This window comes from Pseudopodoces humilis, chromosome 3, assembly GCF_049639895.1.
Source record: "Pseudopodoces humilis isolate 2021_Gansu_Grassland_sample_001 chromosome 3, ASM4963989v1, whole genome shotgun sequence".
Taxonomy (NCBI): domain Eukaryota; kingdom Metazoa; phylum Chordata; class Aves; order Passeriformes; family Paridae; genus Pseudopodoces; species Pseudopodoces humilis.
In genome coordinates, this window is record NC_142202.1 from 11,642,495 (window position 1) to 11,665,891 (window position 23,397).

The following is a 23,397-nucleotide window of genomic DNA, read 5'->3' on the forward strand; positions in this document are numbered from 1 at the left end:
TTCTCGCTGCCCATCAGGTGGCTGGAGGACCATGGCCATCACCCAGCAGGGCTGCTGGGGAGCACCTTCTTCCATGATTGAATTGATATTCTGTAGTTGTGTTGGCCCTGGAGCTTTGATACCTCAGAAGGGATACACCTGTGTATTGGCAACATGCTTGGCCCAGCTGTGTGCATCAGCTGAGGTTTGTTTGCTATGTGCAAGCTGCTGGACACCGTGACTGGCTGTCTCCAGTCCAGCTGGAGCAGAGCTGGCCTCTGTCTCCTGGCCTCCCTGAACAGCAGCAGGGAGAGGCCATGTGCTGTACCCAAACTGTGGTTGTGCTGCCTGGTGGGGCCCTCTGCTCAAAGGAGTCCTGCACCTTCTTCCTGGCTCCTTTCTCAGCACCCAGTCCTCTCTTTTCAGGGAAACAGCACTCAGGCTAGAGGTGTCTTGCAATATGTCCATCTCAAGTTGGGAGATCCAGTTTGCCATGGAGACAGGAGCACAGCTGCTGGCATTCTGCCTCTGCTGAAAAATAGTCTTAGACTGCCATTGAGCAGCATATTCATTCCCTTTCCAGTCAAGCTGCTCCTGATTTCATCCTTATTCCTTCTAGCAGGCTCTCTATCTCAGCGTGATAAATTTTCTTCTGGCACACAACCAAGTTCCATTTAATCCAGACCAGACTTGCAGGCTCTTTTTTTTTAAATTTTCAGATTTGAAATAAAAACACCTCAGAATTCAGAGCAGCAATATTAACTGCTATCTACTTCAGCTACTGATTTCTTTTATCTTTTGGGTTCCTACATGCTGAGCAGAAGGGAAGATGACAGGCTAAATCTTTCCTCATCGTATGCTTTCTTCCTCGCTGCTCTGAAGGAAAACACCATGGAGAAGCAATTGATTACTGCGCATTGATGTAATTGATAAGAATACAGTTTTGTCCTAACACTTTTTGGTGGTTTTTTTTGTTAACTGGTACATGCAGTGTTCATACTGTGTTTTTTATTTCCTCCAAAGTACAGTGTTAGATCTTGTATTAAACTGCATTTGTCCTGGGATTTTGGAGCAACAACTGTCAGGTGAGAGGTTTAAAAACATTCACTGGACAGTCTTTTAATGCAGAGTACTTGGTCTTACCTTGAACCAGGCATAGTTTTGCAGGTAAACAGTTACCAGCTCCAGGAAGCATAATATAACAACAAATAGTCATGACATTGATTTTATTAGAAAGTGGAATCAATCTTTTTCTACAGTTGATGCTTTAATAAAGAGGAAGCCAGATTAATCTTGGAAAGATTATATATGCCATTTAAACACAAAAGGAGTGTGGGAAGAGATGACAGGAACAATGTGATGGATGCTGGCTGTGGTCCTGCAGTGTCACCTTTCCTATACAGTTTCAGAATAGCTGGTTAATTGTGCTGCTGTGTGCGGTGTCCTCCATGGGACACTGCTCTCTGAAGCAGCAACCTGTTGCCAGCTAATAAAGCCTGGCAGGCATCAGCCAATGGTGATTTAAGAATCCCCTTTAAAATCTTTGGATGAGGCAAATGTGTGAGAGAGCAATTATGAGAAGCAATTTTAATAGTGTGGTGTATGCAGATGAAAAATTCCTATGGGTCTTGCTGTTAAGATACCAGGTTGTGATTGACAGTAATAGAATCAAAGCTGTGCTTGAGTTTTGGGTGTAGTTCTTCATGATGCAGAAGAGATACTAGGTATTTTGACTTTTGTCACTGATGTCACAAGAAAAAAGAACAGCCATGAACAGAAGCTGGTTTTGAAAGACATTTCTGAATAGACACTGGAAGCTTTTGTTGTTGGCATCATCTCACATTTAGACTGGGCTGGTGCTTCTGAAACGGATTCCCCCCAGAGCAGTCATTCCAGTCTGTCTGTGGTGGCAGAAAGCACTTGCTCTACTCTGCTGCCAGATGGGATCTCTCCATGGCAGAGGGGAGCCTGGTTCAAAGTGCTCATCCCCTGCTCAGACTCAGCTGTCCTTGCCCAAAGTCTGGGTGGGTTTGTACCATGTTGACAGTGTGGGCACAGGTAATGTGGAAACACAGCTTTTCTCTGCCAGCTCTGCCTCTGAATAGAAAGGCTTCATAAGGGCAGGGTAGAACCTAGAAGTTTTGCTTGATGTCATCTGTCAGTGGCTAAAATTGGTACTTCTAAACCAATTTATAATAGTTCTTCCCCATGAGAATAATTTTTAAGGCATCCTTGCTACTATGCAGCTCCCTCAGGAGTGAGATTTTACTGCCTTGTGTGTGGCTGGCTGCAGGATGTGTAGGATGTGGCAAACACCTTGTTGAAACACAGTTCTCAGTGCTGTATTTAGGATGAGTACTGGCTTAGCAAGAGCAACCTTCAGTTTAGTCAGGGTCCTTGTTCTGATGCAGGTTTTGTCTGTGCAAACAGAGAACAGCAGGTGCCTGTGATGCTTCTTCCTGGAACAATTCAAGCTTGCCTTTTCAAAATTAATAGAAACATGAAGTGAATCAATGAAATGGGAAATACTTCTATGTGTAAGCCATGTGTGAAAACATTTGCTACAGATCTAAACCTTAAGGCCATCAGAGACCCTTCTTCATAGCTGGATGTAAATTCAGGGTCAAATTCAGCTGTTACAAACTCTGGTTTCAATTTTCACAAGCTCAGCAAAGGTGGTAGAGGAATGCACTCTCCATGGCAGAATTTACCTTTATTTATAGAGAATTTACCTTTATTTATTTATTTGTATTTTTACAAGCCTTAGTCTCTTTTGTTTTTGTTTCTCTCTTGTGTTTCTGAATTAGATTTAGAATAGAAAAGACCTCATTACTGTTAGAGTCTGATTTAATGTTCATCCCAGCAGGAATGAAAAAGGATGATTAAAAGGTTCAATTTTGACTAGAAGATAAGCTCAACCTGCCTGTAAGGGGTGGGTTAATCTCATACTCTGTAATGACAGTAATTCAGGTTCCTGAAGTGCTTTTCCTGCTAACCTTAGACAGATGTAGGAACACTAGAGGGAGATAAACCCCCTGACATGCCTATACATTCCTTGTAAAATCACTTCTGGATAGGAAGTGAGGATGCTGAGTACTGCCCATGCCAGGCCTGTGCTGCTTTCAGATGTCTGTGCTCCTTGGTTCTGCAGGAGTCATTCCCAGTGGCTCTTTCTTGAAAGGTGGCTTCACTGTTTTCTTCTTGGCCTAATAAGAGCTGGAATTTTCTTTCACCCAACAGTGGATGGACTACATATATTTTGGTTTTCATTTTTCTTCCAGAAACTGGTGGCATCTGCATTGCCCCACGGCCCTCAGAGGAGAAAGCTGAGATTGTTCCAGCTATGGCTATGAGACCTTTCTTTGGGATTGTGCCTGTGCTCATGGATGAGAATGTGAGTTGGAGCAGTGCTGGGTGCCCAAACGAGAAGCTGCTGTGTGTTTCTGCTTTAATCACCTTTTGGACAGCAAAGGAACAGGATCCAGAAGGATGCTTGTTTCTCCTTAAAAATGGTAGAATAGATGAGCAATTTTTATATATATATATATATATAGAGAGAGAGAGAGAGAGAGAGAGAGTATATATCAGTTGTCCATATAGATTTCCCAACAGGGCATTGCAAGTATCTAGAGGAGTCTCTACTTGTGACCATCCACTTGAGCAACAGGGTGATTCTTGCCAGATCAATGACACAGAAGCTCTTTACTATTCCTCTTTTTTTCACCTGTTCATCCTGCCTGTGCTTAAACCTGCAGGGAGAGGTTATGGAGGGCAATGGTGTGTCTGGTGCACTCTGCATTGCCCAGCCATGGCCTGGCATGGCAAGAACAATCCATGGAGATCACCAGCGCTTTATTGATGCTTATTTCAAAGCCTACCCAGGTAAGGAAATTGCCAAGGGAAGGCAGTTTCACTGCAGTATAAGCATACTGAATATTTTCAGCAGTACTTTCTGCTATTTCTGTGCCATAATGCTCTGAGGTATGTATCACAGGTTGCAAGCATGCCCTGATGGTTTTAGGCAGTGTTGACCTTTCTAGCTGTCAAAAGGGATGTATTTTCTAGAAAACTTTAACACCCAAGCTTTAAAGTCCAAATATCTTTTCCCTGGTGCTTTATATCTCACTTGGAAAAAGGCATATTTGATGGGAAATACCTCCTGCATCACTGAATCTTAACCCTGTGTTACAACTTCCCGTTTTAAAATGTAGCCAAGTTGTCTGGTAAGTAACTAGAAGTAGCAGGAAAGCATTTTTTGTAGGACATTGGACAAGACAAATGTCTTTACTCAGGGAAAGAAACTGAAAGGGATTTGAAATCTACAGGCAAGGCAGGTAGGCAAGAATTAGACAGGCAGTCCTGAAAATTGTACAAAAAGGGCTGGATTATAAGAATGGGAAACTGGTACAAGAAACGGAATGACCCCATAGTCCCTTATTACTCACTACATTTGCATTTGATGTCTTGTTGATACTTAGTTGATAGTTGTTTAATTGATCTGGAAGGGCAGAACACATGACTGAAAGTCCATGAATAGGGCAATAATGGGTCCTGGCAAGAACCACCTTCAGATTTCACAGCAGTAGCTGCCTGCTGCTTCTCAGATGTGCCACTGGAACGATTCAGATGCAGACATGGCCTTGGTGAAGATCCAACACAATCTGTGTTACCGGATGTTCCTTAGTGACACTGGAGTTTCCAGGAAACCCTGGGTCTTTTTCAGTTTCCATCAAATGTTTTAGACCCTCCATGCTTATCATGGGGTGGTTTGGAATTTTCAGCTAATCTGATAGCAGTGTTTCTCCTATATTCACATGCTAGAGAGTGACTGTTATCTGAATCTTGTTAGCTGGGAGGGAAAATGACTTTTCATCCATCCCAGTGTAAATGATTAAAAAAACAACTGGCAGTGTTCCCATGTACAAAATATATTAGGGCTGCTCCCTTTCAGCTGAACAGCTGTAGTTTTCCATGTGTGCTGAGATGTAGCCAGCAGCAGTTCTGAGCTTGACCAGTAGCCTGTGGCATGATGGCAAATGGCATTTGAAGTGGTTTTGCCTTAGTACTGTGTGCCCCAAGAGGCTTGAGCACACAGCTGCTGTGTAGATGTAGGCATGCAAAGCCTAGAGAGATCAGAGAGCCCCTCTTGGTTCTGTAAATCCAGCTGAGCATTGCTGCGTTGTGTTGCTGGGCATGGTTTTACTACAGGAACATCAGCCTCCCATTGCTGCTGATTGCCTACAGTGATTTGTCTATCTTTGCAGAGACCTGAGCTTCACCATCTTGGTGCTATTCAGGTGCTTTTTAGGAGCCAGCACAGCCGAGGTAGAGCACAGGAGGGCCAGGGATGGCAGAGGGAAGTGGGAAATGGTGTGAGGCAGGTCACACAGATGTGAGTTTGTGAAGGCCTGCGAGCTGCCTCATCCACCCTGCCCTACTTGCCGTACTATGGCATGGTCTGTCCCGTACCAGAGCCAAAACTGCCACACTTGCTGCTGATGATCAGCCCTGTGTCTTTGCTGCAGGTTACTACTTCACAGGGGATGGTGCTTACAGGAGCCAGAAAGGCTATTACCAGATAACAGGGCGCATGGATGATATCATTAACATAAGTGGACACAGGCTGGGGACAGCAGAAATAGAAGATGCAATGGTAAGTTCCAAGCAGGTAGAGGTCCCTTGACAGGGCATATCTGTGAGGTAGGGTGACCCTTTCAAAGCAGCTTTGTCTCTTGCCTTCAAACACCTGCCCCTACATAGACGCAGCTTGATGCACAATGAATAGCAAAGGTGCAAGAGGAAACAGCTCCCTTATTGAGGAGACAGCAAGTGAGCAAGTGAGGGGAGCCACACTGTGGACAGTCCCTGCAATCGAGCTGTCAGAGCTGTATTTCCTCTCTCCTCTGATGTACTGTTGCAGTTGTTTTGGATGCTGGTGGACGCTCCATAAGTGTCTCTCCTATGTCCTCCTTCCCCTCTGCTAACACCTGACCTTTCCTTCCTAAACCTGTGGTTCCTGAACTAGCTGAGTATGCCTGAGAATTCAGCAGTGTTAAACATAAAGCGACCTTGATTTATGTCAGCTGCAAAGCTAGCCTGTCATCAAGAAAATAATTTTATAACTGGGAATTGAAAACAAAAAGTCCTCAGAGTCTTTAATTTAAAGCTTGACTTGTATATTTATTTCTATATTATGTGCCTTGCTTGCAAATGGCACTTAAATGTAACATCTGATGAACCTGAGCTGTGTTCACATAGAACACAGGATCCTACTTTATCCTCTGTAATTCTTTTGTCTGTGCAAGTTTCTGATTGCAGCTATAGGATCCAGTTCCTCTCACAATCTATGTATGTGTATGCATATGTAAAAGCAAATACATTTATGTGCCTGGATTGCTCTATGATGTTTACTTCCATATTTTAATCCAAGATAACATAATCCATTCTTTGGTGTGGGATGCAGATACATGGTTTCTTCTGGTCTGTGCACTTCTTACTGCAGAAGAGTGTTAAATTAAACTCTGTAGTGCAACAGAAGTAATCATTGTTGTGCAGCATAATAACAGAAATGCATTTGGGTTAGGGAATAAAGAAATCTGATTCTTTCTGCCTTCTTGTATGCTTTGGGCACTTATAAACACAAGTCCAGTGTGGACTGTGATGTTGGCAACTTGACTTTTTACCTCTGCTGGACACAGTTCTCTGTAGCACTGAGCAGTGCAAGACTGGTTTTGCTTGTGATTTGGCAGTGGCCAGTCACCATTTGGGACTATAGTCATGCACAAAGAAACAGAAAGAGGGCTTCCAGCTATTGCAAATTCAGCTTGGTGTGCAGTTGGCTTAGGAGTGGATGTTGGAATACTTATTTTTGTGTATAAAAGCAGGGCCAGTACAGAGCTAATCCCTGAGGTGTGGCTGTGGCCATGGCTACCAGCTGACCCTGCAGTAGGAAGTGGCATCCAGCTTTCCTGTTGTGCTTTCAGCAGGATCTGTCAAGGGGAGAGCAAGATATGGCAGGTTGTTTTGTTTGTAGAGCAACTAGCACAAAATCTGTCGAGGTTGAAGCAGTTCTGATTTGTGTATTTGTGCTTTACTTTTTGTGAAGGCTGATCACCCTGAGGTCCCTGAGACAGCTGTGGTTGGGTATCCACATAAGATCAAAGGAGAAGGTATGTGAAAAGCAGTATCCTGACATGACGTCTGCATATACTTCCCTTAAATTCTAACCCAGGCTGCATGTTAGGAGATGCTGAGTGAATGGGAGGGAGTTATCCTTAGGCTGACTGGCACTGCAGCCCCAAGAGACAATGATATCCATGAAAATAGCTGCATGCTCCTAACCTGGGTGCTACTCCCTAAACTGTTTTCATACATGGTGTTTGTATATATGGTAGACCTTCCTTTTATAGGATTGTGCTTAGACATGTCTTTTGAACAGATTTGGAATAGCTGATTTACACTGGACTTTACATTACAACTTTTGATCCCAATAACACTTTGGTAATTTATGTTGACTTGTCATTGTCACTGAGATGAATCAAAGATGCCAAGAAAAGGCTGGGCCATCATTTGAGGCCTGGAGTCTGACTATCTTTTGTAAAAAGATCAATGGTTTTCTCGTCAGTCTCTAGATTGTGCAGAGGAATGATCTGAAACCTTCATTGGCGTTCAAATAAGCATCCTTGGACTTTCTAGACTATCTAATATGAGGTTTGTGGCTTCTGCTCATTTGTCTTCCAGGTGCCTTTGCTTTCATAGTGCTAAAGGAGCAGACAGCTCGTGTAGACCACATCAAAGAAGAGCTCAAAATCATAGTGGCTTCCAAGATAGCAAAGTACGCTGTGCCTGACCACATTCTGGTAAGTGGGAGACTGATACTGGTACCAGCAACAGGAAATGGTCACATCAAGCAACCCTCACCATCCTGCCTGCAGTGATGCTGTTGTCCTGCTCTGGCAGGATAAAGAGGCAGGAAAACAGAACTGGCTGGAGGGGGAGGGCAGATGCAGTGGTCTGTTTGCATGTGAGAGAGGCACTGAGAGGCAGTGACACTGCCCAGCTAGCTTGCAGTGATAATTAGCATCAATGTCAGACCTCAAAGCACTGACTGTTTCTGTTGTACAGCAGGCCTGGCCCTGGAAGCACTGATGAGCTCCGAGCTCTGTCTCAAGCCTCCTCATCTTTCAGAAGCTCCCTGTCTATGTTAGGGGAGAGTTCACAAAGCTGCCCCTTAGCTGTCCCCCAAGGTCTGCCTGCATACATTTCTCTCTTGGAGGCAGTGACCAGATGCTTCTTTGAGGGGCTCTGCTTTAGCCACCTGCACGTAAGGCAGACAGAATACAACAGGAGCAGGCAAGATTGGAACAGCCCAGGATATCCTCAGTGGATTGGAGAAGCTTCCAGAACTTTCAGGTGTGCAAGGGAATGCCTCCATTTCCCTGTGTTTTGAGGTAGCCCTGTAGAGAAGTCCTTTCCTTGCATGTCAGTTAATGCTACTACATTGCTAATGTAGTCTACTGGCCTGATCATGTAGCAAAATTTGAGACCTGTTGGTGTCTCTGTTCAGTGTCTGAACCTCTTCATCAGGCTCACATTTATCTAAAACCTTTGAATTTGCTATGTCCTTCCCAAGAGGCATAGTCAAGGCATTTGAGATTTTTATGGTTATGAAGGAACGTGACAGATACCAGGCAGAGAGAAATATCAGCTGACAAAAGATATCCCTTGAGTAGGAGACCCTGCAGCTGGTGTGCAGAATTATGTTGCTTTGTATTCCTGCCTTGTAAAGCTGAATATATGTATTTCTGTCTGTTCTGGTAATGTGTGGAGATTTGTGTCACCATTGCTGCCTAAGTTCTCATGTGTAATTAGATTTTAATAGTTAACAGCATATTTAGAACCTGATTGCTAAAAGAGCTGTGCATCCTGCAGCACTTAGTGTGGAACCTGGAAATGGGGAACAAAATCCACTTAAAATGTATAGCTAGTGACACTCCTTTCCTTGGACATAATCTAGTGTGCTCCATGATCTATTTCCCAGGAGTCTCAAAGGAGCTGTGGCCATGAAATAGGGTGCCAGGCTTAGGATAGTTCAACCAGATCTCCTTGTGGTTTTCAGCAGGACTCAAGTTCTGTTAAAGGTGTGTATTTCCCTTCTTTGCAGGTGGTAAAGCGCCTCCCTAAAACGCGATCAGGGAAGATAATGAGAAGGCTGCTGAGGAAAGTAGTCACTGAACAATCAGGCAACATGGGAGATGTGACCACACTTGATGATCCAGATGTTGTCAAGGAGATATTGGATGCTTACCAGAAATACAAGGAGAAGAGTTCCTCATAACAGGTGGCTCTGGAATTTGTTTCCTTCAGAAATGTGGAAGGTTTCAAATAACCAGGCAAACAACATAGTTCTCTCTTGATGTATTTTTAAAAACTGTTTCCTTCTAGGGGTACAAGATTTTCCACTCCACAACATTTTTTGAGATGGTACAGGGCTAGCAGCAGTCTGCAGTTTTCCACTGTCAGTGAACTCCTTTTCCTTGCACTCAGGGCTGTTGTAGAGCAGATATTGGTGGCTTCCATGAGCTATGCTGAAATGTAACATGAGCTGAAGCAAGATGCAGATGTTAATGTTCCTCTTTTTAATACTACTGTACCGGGAAATGTTTTTTATACAATACTTCTTCTTGTTTTAAAAGAAGCCCTGGAAAACACTTCTTCAATATTTTCCTTCAGCTTGGATATCTGAGTCCAAGCAGCTGTATTTCAATGCAACTATGGTGCCTTTTCAGTAATTCTGTGTATTCTAGGAGATGTTTCATATGCATTACTAGAGACATGAGAAGGACATGGCTAGTCTGATAATTCTTCCTTGACTTTACCCATTATTCTAATATATTCTTTGGTTTTCCTCAAATGGATCTTTTCCTACCACAATGTGCCCTGGGACTTCCCAGAGATGGAGAGCCTGTGACCCTTCATGTCCCACCTAGGTAACCCAGCACCAGCACTTGCAGCTGCAAAATGAGCCACAAAGCCCATGACTAGACTTCCTACATGTCCTCAGTGCATTGCTGCCATGCTGATTTACCAAAGAGTTAAGTGCCATGTGGGTATCCACAAACTGCGCAGTCCGCTAAACGAAGTGCCTCTTAGATGCCTTGTGGAAAGTGATAGCATTCCAGACCAGCAACCTCAGAATAGCAGTGAAGAATAGCCTTTGTCTTTCCTGTGCTTTCAGAATTGTGACTAATGTAGTCATTGTTTTATTTCTGGATTCATTTTATCATGACCACATTCCAGTTGAAGCACTCCTTATATTTGGGCTATACAGAAGAATTTGCTAGTAGGGTTACTTATCCCTGAATTTAACTGGAGCAACACTGCTTTTTCCAGGGAAACTGTGTACTGGGAAGACAATTTGTGCACCTAACTGGAGGCACGAAAGGAAGGAGGGAAATGAGTAGGTGATCTGTAAGACTGGGAAAGGCATGGGGAGTTTCTTGGCCAGAGGAGATTCTGGTACCACAATGGGAAACAGGCTGCTTGAAGTATGATATGTTCTCAAAGACAGGTGTGTTGGCCTTAGATGCCAGAGTTCCTCCAAGGACACCAGCTGCATTTGCTTTTTAAGAAAATTATTTTAAATGTCTCTAGGGACTGAATAATACAGTAAGGAATACCATGCTTTGTTAAATATCCCAGCCTTCTGACTGAAACGCATTTTCACATAAGGTGAGTAGACACCCTGTGGACTTTCTGGGAAGTTGAAGATGAGAAGGTTTGAAGGTTTGATAGAGTTGACAAGATGTTAATATTTTAGGACACTACCTTGTTGCCACTGCAATAGGAAAAAAAACCAAACAAAAACCACTCTGCTTCCTTAAATAATTTTCAAGTGGGAAGCAGACAAGAGTTAATGTTTTTGACAGAAAAAGTACACTCCCTTGTTTAAACAAGTTGTCTCCATGTAGTCTGAAATAACATTGTGGAGGAAGAAAAATTACTTTTGAACACGATTACACACTTTCCTTTTAATCAAGAAAGCATTTCTTATATTATAGACATAGAACTTCCTGTTCTTGTTGACCTGAAATTTCCCTGTCTGTTGTCCCAGTGGTCACGGGCCCATGGTTTAATTCATCTGAACTGTCTCACAAACACTGTCTGTGTGAGGAGCAATGTGCTTTGGTGCATTGGGACATTAGTCATCCAGTTCCTCTGCTCAGGGAAAATGAGAGATGTGTGCACTCCCTCACCCGCTTCCCTGTTGTCTCAGCTTGCATGGGCTTAGGGTCCATGGCTGCCAGGGAGGTTCCAGGCTGACCAGCTTCCGAAGTACAGTAAATTCACAGCTGTGCCAGCTGGGTGCAGACAGAAAGTTGTGGATGATCCATCCCTGAAAATGTTAAAGGTCAGGCTGGATGGGTCTCTGAGCAACCTGGTCGACTGAAAGGTGTCCCTACCCGTGGCAGGGGGGTTTAACTAGATGATTCTTGAGGTGCTTTCCATACAAACCTCATTTCCACAGCTGAGCTGTGGTGCTTGGGATGTCCACCTGCTCAGAGGCCCCTACGGGGTATTCCAAGAGAGCACATGGTGCTCCTGTGCTGCCCACACGGTGTTGGGGACAGCTTGTGCTGGGCAGCCTCAGTCTTTTGGTAAAACTGCACTTCTGCAGGTATCTCAGCACTGCCTCTTGGAGCTGACAGCCTGTGCCCAACCCATGCAATAGCACCCTGAGTCTGGTAAAAACAGAGCTAGGCAGGGCTTATGAACAGTGCTTCTAATGAAAAGAAGGCACTACTCGGTGCTTCACTGAGTTGGCTAATTACAGAAAGCTTTAAACTGAAATTGAAATTTTACATTTTCCTTCCAGAGTTTAAAGTTCCCATCCAGAGAAGTCTCAATTTTTTCTTTCTACCCACTATCTCTGCTAACTGCAGCAGTAGCCTCTTCACTGCAAGCTTGAGTTGAGCTTTGCAACAACAGCACTGGTGTGTGGTGACAGTGCTTTCTACTTCATATGCAACAGGCTTATGGCTCAGGGAGGGATTCAGCCCACAGAATTGGCACTGTTTTCCTCAGTGCCTGAAATGCCAGGGAGGAGGAAGTCTGAAGAACCCCAGGCCTGCAAGGCTCTTAAGACAAGCTGATCTTCTCCAATCAGTGGCCAGATATCAGTGGGATTGTGGGAAAAATTGGGGGACAGTTGCTTCATTTAGAAAAGCTGTTGTAAAATTGTAAAAGAGCTGTTGAATTCTTCTAAACCTTTGTGAGTTCATGAGTGATGTATGGTTTTGTCAGATTGCCTTTGTAGCTTCATTAAAAGAGATCCAAAGTAAATTTTACATATTGCCGTTTATTGCAAAGGGCTAGTATGCTTTTGTTTCCCCGCTCAGTTTTGCCAGTAAGACCTGGTCATGGTGCTTTTCCCCCCAGGTGGAGACACAGACCATTATTTTTCCAGTTCTATAAAGGGAAAGCTCCAGCTGTCTAGAAGTATTTTTTGTACAGTCTAATGTTAAGCCTTTAATTGAATTTTGTATACTTGTAATCATGCTTTAAGCACGTTTCTTGTTCTTGACCAAAACCAGTGTCTTCAGTGATCTCTGTATTCATATTTTCAATAAAGGAAACAGGTATGATGGGTTGGCTTTCTTTTGTAGGTGGCAGACTTTCTATCCTCTCAAGCGTCTGGGACTTTCTCAGTTCTCTGAACTTTCAAAGAAAGGCAAAGGAGTTTGAGATCAGGATGAATTGTGATCCCAGTTGCTGTTTTGCTTTGCTTTTTTTCTCTAAACAGTAGCTCACAGGAAATGAGTTAATACCAGAAAACTACCACTGCAAAAAAGGGCAAAGTTGAAGAACATTTGGATGTCAATAAGCTGCACATCTTGTATAAATCCTGAGATCACGCTGCTTTACACTTCCTCATGTGTGATGCAAACAGAGAATAATGAGCAGGAATATTTAATTACCATTAGTTGATGTGGATAGTTCAGCTCCTTGCTTTGTGCACACCTTGCACAAGTAGAAAAGGAGTGAAAGCAGGGTGTGTGTGGGCAACCTGAGAGACAGCATTGTGTAGAAAGTGTATAGCTGCTCCAGAGTCAAGCAGATGAGAAGCAATTTCTTTCCAGGTGCCTTGGATCATTTGTAAGTGACACAAAATACATCCTCTGCAGCGTGTCTTGTCCATTAAGAAGTGAGAAATACTGAGTTTCACCCTCTGCCTACCCCATGGATAAAACAACAGGTATAATGAGGGGACAGACATCATTAGCTTTACCTCCAGAAGCTGCTTTTGGAAAGGTTCCAGTGCTACTTGTAGCTCTTGCAACCCTCTGGCAAGTCACAGGAAAGTCTAGACAGAAAAGCAGATGTCCATCTCCCCACTTTGTCTCTCAATGCTGCAGCTGCCCTGATCTATTTATTGATAATTTACAGAGACAGCAGGGGCTATCTCTGTGATAAATTAAAGCCACCAGATTTTATTTCAGCAACAGGTTTCTGTTTTTAAATTATGCAGGAACAGATGATCCCTTCCCACCTTGAAAACAGACAGTTCTGGACAGGGAATTGTCTTCTGACTGACTTCAGAGGTGAAGCATGTTTTTCATGGCACTGACCCCAGCCCTGTTTTGTCTGGGATAGAAGGATTTGGGAACATAATTTCCACCTTCTTCAGTGGAAATTATCATGGCTGTGCAAAAATTACCAGCCTACAAACAGTGGCAATAAAATCTGCTGTGGCAGACCATTCTTACTCTTGCTTCTATTTCTCTATAGCTATTGTGTATCTGCCTTGATTTCTGGTGTCTGAGTTGACAGTTTATTTTGTCTTTGTGTATGTTGGGGCTGGGAGAGTAGAACCCAGTGCTTTTTAGTGTTCATCCTGTGTCTGGCATGCAGAAGACTTAAATTTCTTTTTATACCAATTGGATTTTGGGGATATGATTTTCCTTTTCTCTGCCTTGGTCTTCTGCATTCCCAGGAATGACAACCTCACAGCACAGTTAGAAGGGGTCATGGAATAGAGATCGCAAGGTCCTGTGGTAAGCTGGTTGTTCAGGAATGTTGATGTCCTTAGGGATCAGTGCTGCAAACCTCACTTACAGCTGCTGGGCCTTTTGCCTGAACTCAGCCACAGCACAGAGAAAAGGCTCCCTCTGCCATGCCTCCCTTTCCTGGCTAGAGACCCTCTCCGTGGAAAGCCCTGACATTTTGTTACTACGCAAGATGCCAAAGAGCCTTTCATGTTCCTTGGCAGCACGCAGTTGGGGGATTCTCTTGTTCCAGCCAGCCCGTGTCTATTGAGCTGCTTTTGCTAAAAATGTGTTTTTTAAACTTCTTCCACTTTCGACAGTGACACCTAGGATCCTTTCTGTAGCACCAAGGCAAAGAAGACAGAAAAATCTCAGTACATTGTATTACCCAGACGGCCAAGAAAGGAGCAAAGGGGATGTTCTGGGAGCCTGTGGTCTGGCAGGGTCGGAGCGTGAGTGTCACACATTCGATTTAAGTCGTACAAGCAGCTGAGGGTGACAAGAGCCCAGCACCTCCGCAGGCTCACAGCCTTGGAACCGCCTCCGGGAGCCAGCAATTGGCGATTGGTCGCCCACTTCCCAGAGATCCCGAGCCTTTCTCCCTGTCCTTCTCCCCTCGGCTTTCCCCGCCAGCCGCTCGGGGGAAATTCACCCTGTGCTGGCCCTCAGGGCCGCCCCGCCCCGCTGCCCCGGAGGCTCCCCAGCGCCATCTTGAGGGCGCCAGGCCTCGGCGTCACCGTGCTCACCCGAAGGCCGTAGAAAAGCAGATAAAAACACCCAGAAAGTGCCCTATGATTCCAAGGTCAATCTTTTGTCTACAGCATCTGTTTGCTTTCAGAGTCTGGATGAGATTTTAAAATTACCAGGAGAAAAGAGCATGAACAAGTTCTGCATGAACAGAGCGTGAACAAGAACCTCAGGGCTTTGAGGGGGAGGCTTTGTGGCGTTTACTTGCTTGCAGGGACACACAGAAATTGTTGAAATGGAAAAACCCTTCACAAACTGGAAGGAAAAGCAGCTAGCACCTCAGAAACATGTTGTTTTTGCTCCTGTCTTCTGAGATCTGCCTGGGCAGGGGCAATTCTTCCGATTCCATCAGCGTGGCCATGGCTAGAAAGGGCAGCAAGCAGATGAATTTAGCTTCTCCTGCCAGCCCCTGAAATCCCAGTTCTCATTTGTGTGCACTGGGGATTCTGCTTCAGACTCTGAACTTGAACAGCTGCTCCTTGGGTGCAGCGCTGCTGCAGCAGCTGTCCTGCACACAGGGAGAGCTCGGGAGCCTCGCCAAGGCCACCAAGGACCAGGGAAGGGAACAAGCCCAGGATCCGGTGCAGTACCATGGAGTTGTGGGGGATCTCTTGTCTTTTTGATGGGGGGGGGGTGTAATGGAATCAAGAGGAGACAGGGGTCAAACATGCCTATGCCAGGCAGCATTTTCTCCTACCAGAGCTCCTCTGAGTTTAGAGGGGCAGTGAAGCCTACAGAGCAAATGAGACCCTGGAGTGAGGGAAGGGCTGGCAGGGAAGGAGTCAGAGAAGGCCTGTATAGGCATTTATCTTTCTGAGGGGCTCATGGGGAGACAAAGGAGACAAGGATGTGCCATCTCTCAACACTTCCTTTTTTCCTTTAGTAGTCATATTGTATTCACTGCATATGAGAGTTTACTTGATCCATTTGATGCCAGGGAGCACAAAAAACTTGAACCTTGCTGAAGTCCAGCCCTGCCTGCCTGTCTTGGGGTGAGGAGAAAGACAGAAGACTGGGTGGGAGCTGAGCTGAAATGGCATTTTGCTGCTTCTGATTTCGTTCCAGCTTTTGCAGCAGGGTGACAACTTTGTCCCTGCAAACCATTTCCCATTCCAAGTCACTTGTGGGCCTGGCTGGCAGGTCTGGATTCTTGAAGGGATGCTGCAGTTGGCAACAGGAGCTGTTGTTGATTTTTTCACGTTACTTAACCCCCCCTGCCAAATGCCATCAAACAGCTGAGGAAGGACTCAGAAGGCTGGCCCTGGAGGAAGGGGACCAAAAGCTTGGAAAAAATGAAATAAGTACTCCAATGATGACAACAAAAACAAAGCAATTAATTTTTGACAGCAAATGAACACCTGCTGCCCTCCAGCGCTCCTAGGCTGGCAGGCCGAGCGGTGCCGTTTCCATGGCATGAAGTGCTGGTAGCCTGGGGAGAGAAACCAGAAAGCCACAGTCAGTCGCAGAAGTCTCCTGTCCTCCCTGTCCCACCATGGTCTGTGCCCGGGCCAGGATGCTGGCTATGCTCAGAGCCCAAACCTCCCAACCCATTCTGTATTTTACAGAAGAGCAGCATGGCAGGCCACGTTCCACCTCCTCTGCTTAAGCACGGCACAGCAACCTCCTCAGCAGCTGCAAGCGCGGGATGCTCTTGTGCCTGTTGCCGTCTGCCCCAAGCCCTTCTGCCACCTGTGCTCTGGAGCCGGGTACCCACCTCTGGAGACCTACTGCCAGGAGAGGAGCTGATCCCACAGGAGGTTCTCATCCTTCTTGAAGGAGATGTCCCTGCAGACTGAGGTCTCCAGGGCTAGTGCAGGCACTAGACACAGTCCACAGACGGTGCCAGCACTTCCCCATCTGGTCCGGGCACCAGTGCAATCCTTCTGGAAAAAAACAAAGAACAATTGCATGAAAGGCAATTCAAAACAAGACCTGGAAACAAGGAAAAGCATCAAAGGTTATTGATGTGTCACAGGCCAGGGGAGGGTGTGACTACTCCATGTGACAATTAAACCTCTCCATGGGTGGGGAAAATCCCCACCTCTCCCGCCCATAAAAACACCCCTTCCTCAAAGGCTTCCAAAGCAGAGCAGCTGGGGCATGGCTTCAGAACCTGTCCCCCTCTGCTGCCTCCCATACACATGGATGGATGCTTTTGTCAGGCATGTTGCCCCCACCCCAGCCGGTGCCAGGCTGGCTTGCAGAAGCTGTTCACAAAGCCAGTAGCCGGCTCCCCTTACACAATATCTGTCCTCTGCTAAAAAGCAGCTTGGCAGCCAGAGGAAATATTAATATTCCCCACCACCGCTGAGCGGGGAACCTCCAGCATGTGGCCAGACCAAGCCCTGCCATGCCGGAAGCACAAGCATCCCCCACCCCTCCGCCAGCTGGGGACTCATCTTGATTTTATCTGGGTGCAGAGCGTGTCCTCCAGGAAGGGGCTGCAAGCAAAGCCAATCGGCTCTGCCCAATCAGTGAGCAGCTCGAGGATGGTGTTCTCCAGCTCCGTGCTGTGCTCCAGAAGAACACGCCAGCCATGCCTCGGCTCGCGGGGACATCACGATGCCATTGAGCTGCAGGGGGATGTTTCCCCTTTTCCAGTCCATGGCAACTTCAGTGCACTGTCACGACTTCTCCAACAGGATGGGGAGCACTGAGCTGCTCCCTCCACAACTCGCCGGGGACCAGCAGAAGCATCTTGGCTGTGCTCTCTCCTCTGTTCCACAGCTGCAGGGAAACGCTCTGGGATTTTCTTGGAGCGCCATGAGACACGTGCAGCTGGTACTTGCTTGGCTCCTGGATCCCCCCACTGTGTAGAGGGATGGATCTCTGCTGTCTCCTGGGCCAGGTGGGGGTCCTGCAGCCAAGAATGCTCAAGAAGATTTTCCAAGGATGGCCTGTCTGCTGGATCCATGGATAAACACCACCTGATGAGGTGCTGGCAGTCTGTGGAGATAAATCAGAAATGGCTGGTCAGCGGGAAAAGGCTCCTGTCCGTGCTCTCCCAGGTTCCACGCCGCATAGGCCACACTAGGATTGCTTGGAGCTGCACCCAAGCTTCCCATTAATCCTCCCTTTAGGAGGAGAGAAGCAGAGAGGCACATGTGCCACCTCCTCCAGCTAGGCCCAGGAGATCACCCTCCTCGCTGGCTGCAAGAGCAGGACACCTATGTGCCACCTGCCCTCTCCCAACCCTGTTCCTCCTCCTGTGCCTTGAAGGTGCATTCCCACCTTGAGACACCCGGGCCGGGAAGAAGAGCTGGCCCCGGATGATGTCCTCATTGGTGTGGAAAGGAAGGTGCCCGCAGACCAGCTTATAGAGCAGGATGCCCAGGGACCAGATGGTGGCTGGCTGGCCACGGTAGCAGCCGAAGAGGATCCATTCCGGCGGGCTGTATTCTGGTGTTCCTATGGGACAGGGGCGCAGCTCATCAGGCTGATGCTGCTCCCTCCCTCCCAGCCAGCTCCCATTCCACAACAGCCAGCCCCTGCCCCAGCGAAAAGTAACTTGGCTACAGCCGGCTGAAGGATTCCCCCCTTCCTCCCTCTTCCCCCTCTGCCAGCAAAGGGGAGAACCTCTGCTGCCCGGCTGGGCCCCGGCTTTGGGCTCACCTGACATTCGGGTGTACAAAGTGTCCCGGAGGATCGTGCCGCACCCGAAGTCGATGAGCTTCGCCTCGCCGGTGGCCAGGTCAAGGACGATGTTCTCGGCCTTGATGTCGCGGTGCAGGACGCCGCGGCTGGTGCAGTGCCGCACGGCCTCCAGCACCTGGCAGAACAGCCCCCGCGCCACGGGCTCCGTCAGGAACCCCCGCTCGTCCAGGAAGTACCAGAGGTCCTGAAAACGCTCCGGACGCTCCATGACCAGCGCGAAGCCGTCGGGCAGCTGGAACCAGTCCAAGAGCCGCACGACGCCGCGGAAGCCAGGGCACGACACCATCCAGAGCAGCACCAGCTCCAGGGGCACAAGGGCGCCGTCGTGCTGCGGGGGGACCGCGATGCCGTCAGCGGGGACGATGCTGCGCCGCGCCTTCAGCACCCCCTGCCCGGCTCCACCGCTGCTCGCGCTGCTCCATCGCCCGGCTCGGGACCCTGCGCGGCCCCCGCTCACTCCACGCTCTCTCCCCTCGCGGTGTCCCGGTTCCCAGCCCGCCGGGCCTCCCCTCAGCCCCGCTCGGCACGACCCGCCGGCTTCTCCCGCTGGCCCCGCTCACTCACCAGCCGCGCCCACTCCGAGATGCGATCCCGGGACACTCGCTTGATGGCCACCTGCAAGCCAAGGCGAGCGGCTGGCTGGGCTCACCGCCCGCCGCCGACCCACCCCGCTCCGACCCGGCCCCGTCTCTTACCGGGGCGCCGTCGGCGAGCCGGGTCCCGGAGTAAACGCTGCCGCAGCCGCCGCTCCCCAGCAGCGGGCCCTGCCGGTAGAGCTGCTCCAGGGGAGGCTTCTCCGCCCGCCCGGGCTGCACAGCGCCCTCGCCATTCTGCCCGGAGCACCCGACCGCCCCGGGCACTGCTGCTTCCCGAGCCGCTCCGGGCTCCGGCGACTCGGGGCCGGCGGCCCAGCTGACGAGCGGGCGGGGACGGCTCGGGGGAGCTGCCGGCGACGGGGCGGGAGCCGGGCGGCAACGGGGCGGCTCGGGGAGGGGCCTCGTTCGGGGCCGGGCCAGGGCCCGCACCAGGCGGAGCCAGAAGACGGTGCCGCTCCGCCACCACCAGAGCGAGGAACTCTTCCAGAAACTCTTCCAGAGGCGCCACAAGCAGTGCGGAGAGAACCTGGCGGAGGTGGGACCGCGGCAGGCCCGACAGGGGCGGGCCGGGGGCCGACTCGCCCACGGGCGCCTTGCGGGACGCGGCATAAGCCGGGCTGGGAGAGGCTGAGAGGGACGGCACGGCACGGCACGGCACGGGACGGCAGTAGAGTGAGTGTGAGAGGGAGAAGGGGACGGAGAGCGAGCGGAAAGTCGAGCGGAAAACCGATCGAGAGAGGCGCTGCTGCCGCTGCCGCCGCTGCCGAGCCGCCGGAGCGCGCGGCCGTTCGTCCGTTTCCTCAGCGAGCCCAACGGAGGAGCCGCCGCGCGCTCCGCGGAACGAAAGAAACAAGCAGAGAAATAAATACCTATGAAAGAAATAACCAAATAAATCAATACAGAAATGCATAAAAATGTTGTCTTGTAGGTTTCTTCTTCCTTGGGTGAGATGAAGCATTTCCATGGTGAAACAGGGAAATTAAGAATTAGGAATCAAGCATAAAAAAGTGTTTTGACTAAAAGAGGGGAGGCTGACAAAACCGTATGAAATGCTTACTGCTCCCACAAGAGCAGGAGGAGAGCAAGACTACAAGATAAAGAGCTAGAATGTGCAAATAGGATACAAGGACAAAGCCACCACAGGATAAGTGGGACAAAGCTGGGAGAAATGGTATCAAAGTCTGAAAGATGGTCAAAGGACTAAAAGAAGCATGCATAAGGAGACAAGGTGATAAGTTCAACTGAGAGGAAAATTGCTGACTTCATCCCAAAGACCCCCAGACAACCACCAGAGTGACCAACAAGGAGCAGTGGGCAATCGCAAAGAGGCGTGGAGCTAATTTTAATATGAAGTGGGGACAGGCAGGGTTAGGAAATGAATGTGTATTAGGTGTATTGTGTAGCCCTAGTCTGTAGAGAATAAAAAGAGAGGGGCAAGTCTCTAGGATGTGCATGTCTTTGGAGGAGATACCTCCATGCTGAATAAATACATACCTAATCTTATAACTTACTCTGTGGGTTATAGAGTTTTCTTTCCACATATCACTGGGGAGAATTCCCTGTCCTGATGGTTATGTGAGAGTGGACAAGAGTGGAGCCTTTAATTTTCAAGTAGAAAGGATAAATTGTGTCAGTAATGGCATCTCTTTTCATCCTCTGTTGAGACAGTTGCAGGCTGCCGAAGGACCGAGTCTGCAATGTGGAACTTGCTCCCAAGTTTCTTTTTCTGACAGAGACCGAGGAGGGGAGGTATCCCAGAATCATGAAGTCATGGCATGGTTTGGCTTGGAAGGCACCTGAAAAATCACATCGTTGCAACCCCCTGCTGTGGCTGTGGCCCCCTTGCACTAGACCAGCTTGTCTAGAGCTCCATCCAGCCTGGCCTTGAACACTGTCAGGGATGGGGCATCCACACCTTCTCTGGAAAACCTTTTCCAAGAGAGTATTTTTTCTGAATCCCTCATCTAAACCTACTCTCTTTCAGCTTGGATCCATTCTCCCTTGTCCTTGTCCCTGTCTGCCTTTGCACAAAGTCCCTGTCCAGCTTTCTTGTAGGTTGCTGTCACGTACTGGTAGGCCACAGTTCAGTCAAGCCTATGCCTAAGTCTCTTTTCCAGGCTAAAGAAGCCCATCTCAGGCTTTCCTTGCAGGAGAAGCATTGGGGTCAGAGATACAGAAAATAGGCCCTTATTTGTGGTGCTTGGCTCTGACACCCAAGAGAGCACTGAGTTTAGCACAACACCATGGAGACAGCTTTCAAAGTTAAGTGGAGAAACTGGAAATGTGAGTGTGTAGGCTAGGTAGAGTTTTCTTAAGTCACTGAGTGAGAAAGTTAGAGTTTAGGGTTTAAGCTATATTAGAAAACAAAAGACAATATAGAAGATTTAGGGTGTTGTCCCTTTTTTCTTCTTCTTCCTTCTTCATCTTCTTCTTCTAAGAGTTTTTAGGTAATAGTGGTTGGATAAAGAAATCTGCAGCGCAGAACACAGGTGTTGGGTCATTGGGTCACTAAGAAAAATAACTTACTTGGCATTTGATTATTGGATAAATTGACACATAAAAGACCTTGGAAAGATTCTTCACTCTCTGTTTTGCACCTTTCTATCTTAGTGTATGTAGCTCCTTGTACTCTGTATATACGTAATATAGATAAGGAAAGAATAAACAACTAAGCCTGAACATGAGAAAACAGCCTCTTTCTTGTCAGTCTCGGTCCTGGAGAACCCAGGGGAATCTAGCCATCAATGTCAACTCCAACAGAGAGGTGCTCCAGCTCTCACATCATCTCAGTGTCCCTCCTCGGCACCTGCTCCAGCTCGTCTGTGTCCTTGCCGTCCATGCTGCAGAGCCCAGCAGAGCTGGATTCAGCCCTGCAGGTGCAGTGTCAGTGGCATGGAGGAGACATGGCCCTGCCAGTGGCTCTGGGAGCCAGCAACTGATGCTTGGTCTCCTGCTTCCCAGCGATCTGGGGCCTTTCTGTCTGCCCTTCTCCCCGTGCCTTTCTCTGCTGCTCACCCGCTCACTCGCCCTTGGCTGTCACCTTTGGTGCTCACCCAAAGGCCATGGAAAAGCAGATAAAAACACACACCCAGAAAGTGCTCTATGATTCCAAGGACAATGTTTTGGCTACAGCATCCATTTGCTTTCAGAGTCTTGAGAGGAAAGCTAATGTTTTTACAACTAATTTGATGCCTGAAAGTATTTGTGTTAATACCTTTTAAACTGGTTTTAAGGTCTCTACTAACTTAGGGCAGCAAGTTGTTACTAAGCCCAGACATCTTGGCTTGTGAAACACAGAAGTGGGTCTGCACAAGCCTGAACTTCTGAACTTTGGGGTAAAATGACAGGTTCAGGGGGAGATATGTGGTAGGCAGTTCGGGAAGGCTGCACCTTCCTAGTTCAGCCAAGTTTAGTTTGCACCCACCTTAGCCAACGATTGAAGCAAGAGGGCAACATGCAGCTGGGAATTTAGGATAAAAGGAGACTGCCCCCTCTGAAACCTTGCAAGAGAAACCACTGTTGGTGTGTGTCCTGGTGAACTCTCTCTGTTTATTTGCATAAAGGACTCCTCTGTCTCCTTTTTGGATGTAAACTTCTGGCATTTGTGGATTTTCCTATAAACTGGGATCTCATCCATGATCCTTCCACCATCTGGGTCCAGCATGTGGCAAGAGAAGCTGGAGGCAGCCAGTTTTGGTGGCCAGCTGCCTTTGGTGCTGGCCAGCACCAGGCGATTGGATGGGTTCCCAAGACTGTCTAGGAAACAGATGAGAGGTGGAACAGGGAGGGTCCCTGTAGAATCAACAGGATATAGACACCCAGAGAGGATGGTAAGGGAAAGTCAAGAAGGGTCTTGGCAAATCTCACTGGGGAGTACAATTTTAGGGAGTAAAGCATGGCATGATTCCCAGGGTGGGCAACAAAAAAGTTGAAAAAGGGTTGAAAGTCGAAAAAGGGTTTTGACTATAGGGATGAGGATCCCAAAATACCTCCAAAGGGTCCTTTGGGAGAATGCTGAGATGGTTTGCACATTCTTCTGGAGGTAGTTAAGGACATAGAAGCTCAGAAGGTCAACAAGAGGTGCTGAGAAAGGGTCTCAAGAACCCATACCCAGAGGGGCCAATATGGTGTTAGTTTGGGAAAGAGTTGATTGGAGTGTGGAGAAATATGGTTAAGGCAGACAGCAGCAGGAGTCTATGTGATAAGGAAAGAACAGTAAGGACTGGGAAGTTCTCTGCTTTATCTTCAAAATCCGCAGTATCACACAGGGCCAGCTGCAAGTCTTTTGTATTCCTTGTTTCCAAGAGAGGGAAAACAGGGAGGTATTGTCCTGAAGCCCCCACCCCTCCTCAGGATGTTATGGAGCCAGGGTGGAG

The 23,397-nt window shown here is 47.9% G+C and overlaps 2 protein-coding genes and 1 pseudogene across 3 annotated transcripts in view; 1 reads left to right on the top strand and 2 right to left on the bottom strand.

Annotated features, from left to right (window-relative positions):
• Positions 1-12,850, top strand: part of ACSS1 (acyl-CoA synthetase short chain family member 1) — a 31,599-nt gene extending 18,749 nt beyond the window's left edge. The window contains exons 9-14 of the mRNA XM_005533020.3: positions 3,261-3,373; positions 3,735-3,861; positions 5,505-5,632; positions 7,085-7,148; positions 7,720-7,838; positions 9,143-12,850. Of these exons, the coding sequence (XP_005533077.2) occupies positions 3,261-3,373; positions 3,735-3,861; positions 5,505-5,632; positions 7,085-7,148; positions 7,720-7,838; positions 9,143-9,316 (725 nt within the window). The 3' untranslated portion in view covers positions 9,317-12,850. The remainder of the gene's footprint in view (positions 1-3,260; positions 3,374-3,734; positions 3,862-5,504; positions 5,633-7,084; positions 7,149-7,719; positions 7,839-9,142) is intronic.
• A 2,780-nt stretch (positions 12,851-15,630) lies between these two features.
• Positions 15,631-19,217, bottom strand: LOC148184574 (serine/threonine-protein kinase pim-1-like). Of its 2 annotated transcripts, XM_088052392.1 has the most exons (6): positions 19,121-19,213; positions 18,990-19,040; positions 18,384-18,753; positions 18,003-18,179; positions 16,486-17,717; positions 15,631-16,200 (listed from the first exon to the last, which is right to left on the bottom strand). In XM_088052392.1, the coding sequence occupies exons 3-5, from the start codon at positions 18,709-18,711 to the stop codon at positions 17,329-17,331; spliced, it is 894 nt and encodes a 297-aa protein (XP_087908518.1). In that variant the 5' UTR covers positions 18,712-18,753; positions 18,990-19,040; positions 19,121-19,213; the 3' UTR covers positions 15,631-16,200; positions 16,486-17,328. The 2 variants fall into 2 exon arrangements, with proteins under 2 accessions (XP_087908518.1, XP_087908517.1); XM_088052391.1 differs by lacking the exon at positions 18,990-19,040 and having other exon boundaries at positions 19,121-19,217.
• LOC148184575 (uncharacterized) lies at positions 18,936-21,860 on the bottom strand (annotated as a pseudogene).
• Between the last annotated feature and the right edge of the window lie 1,537 nt (positions 21,861-23,397).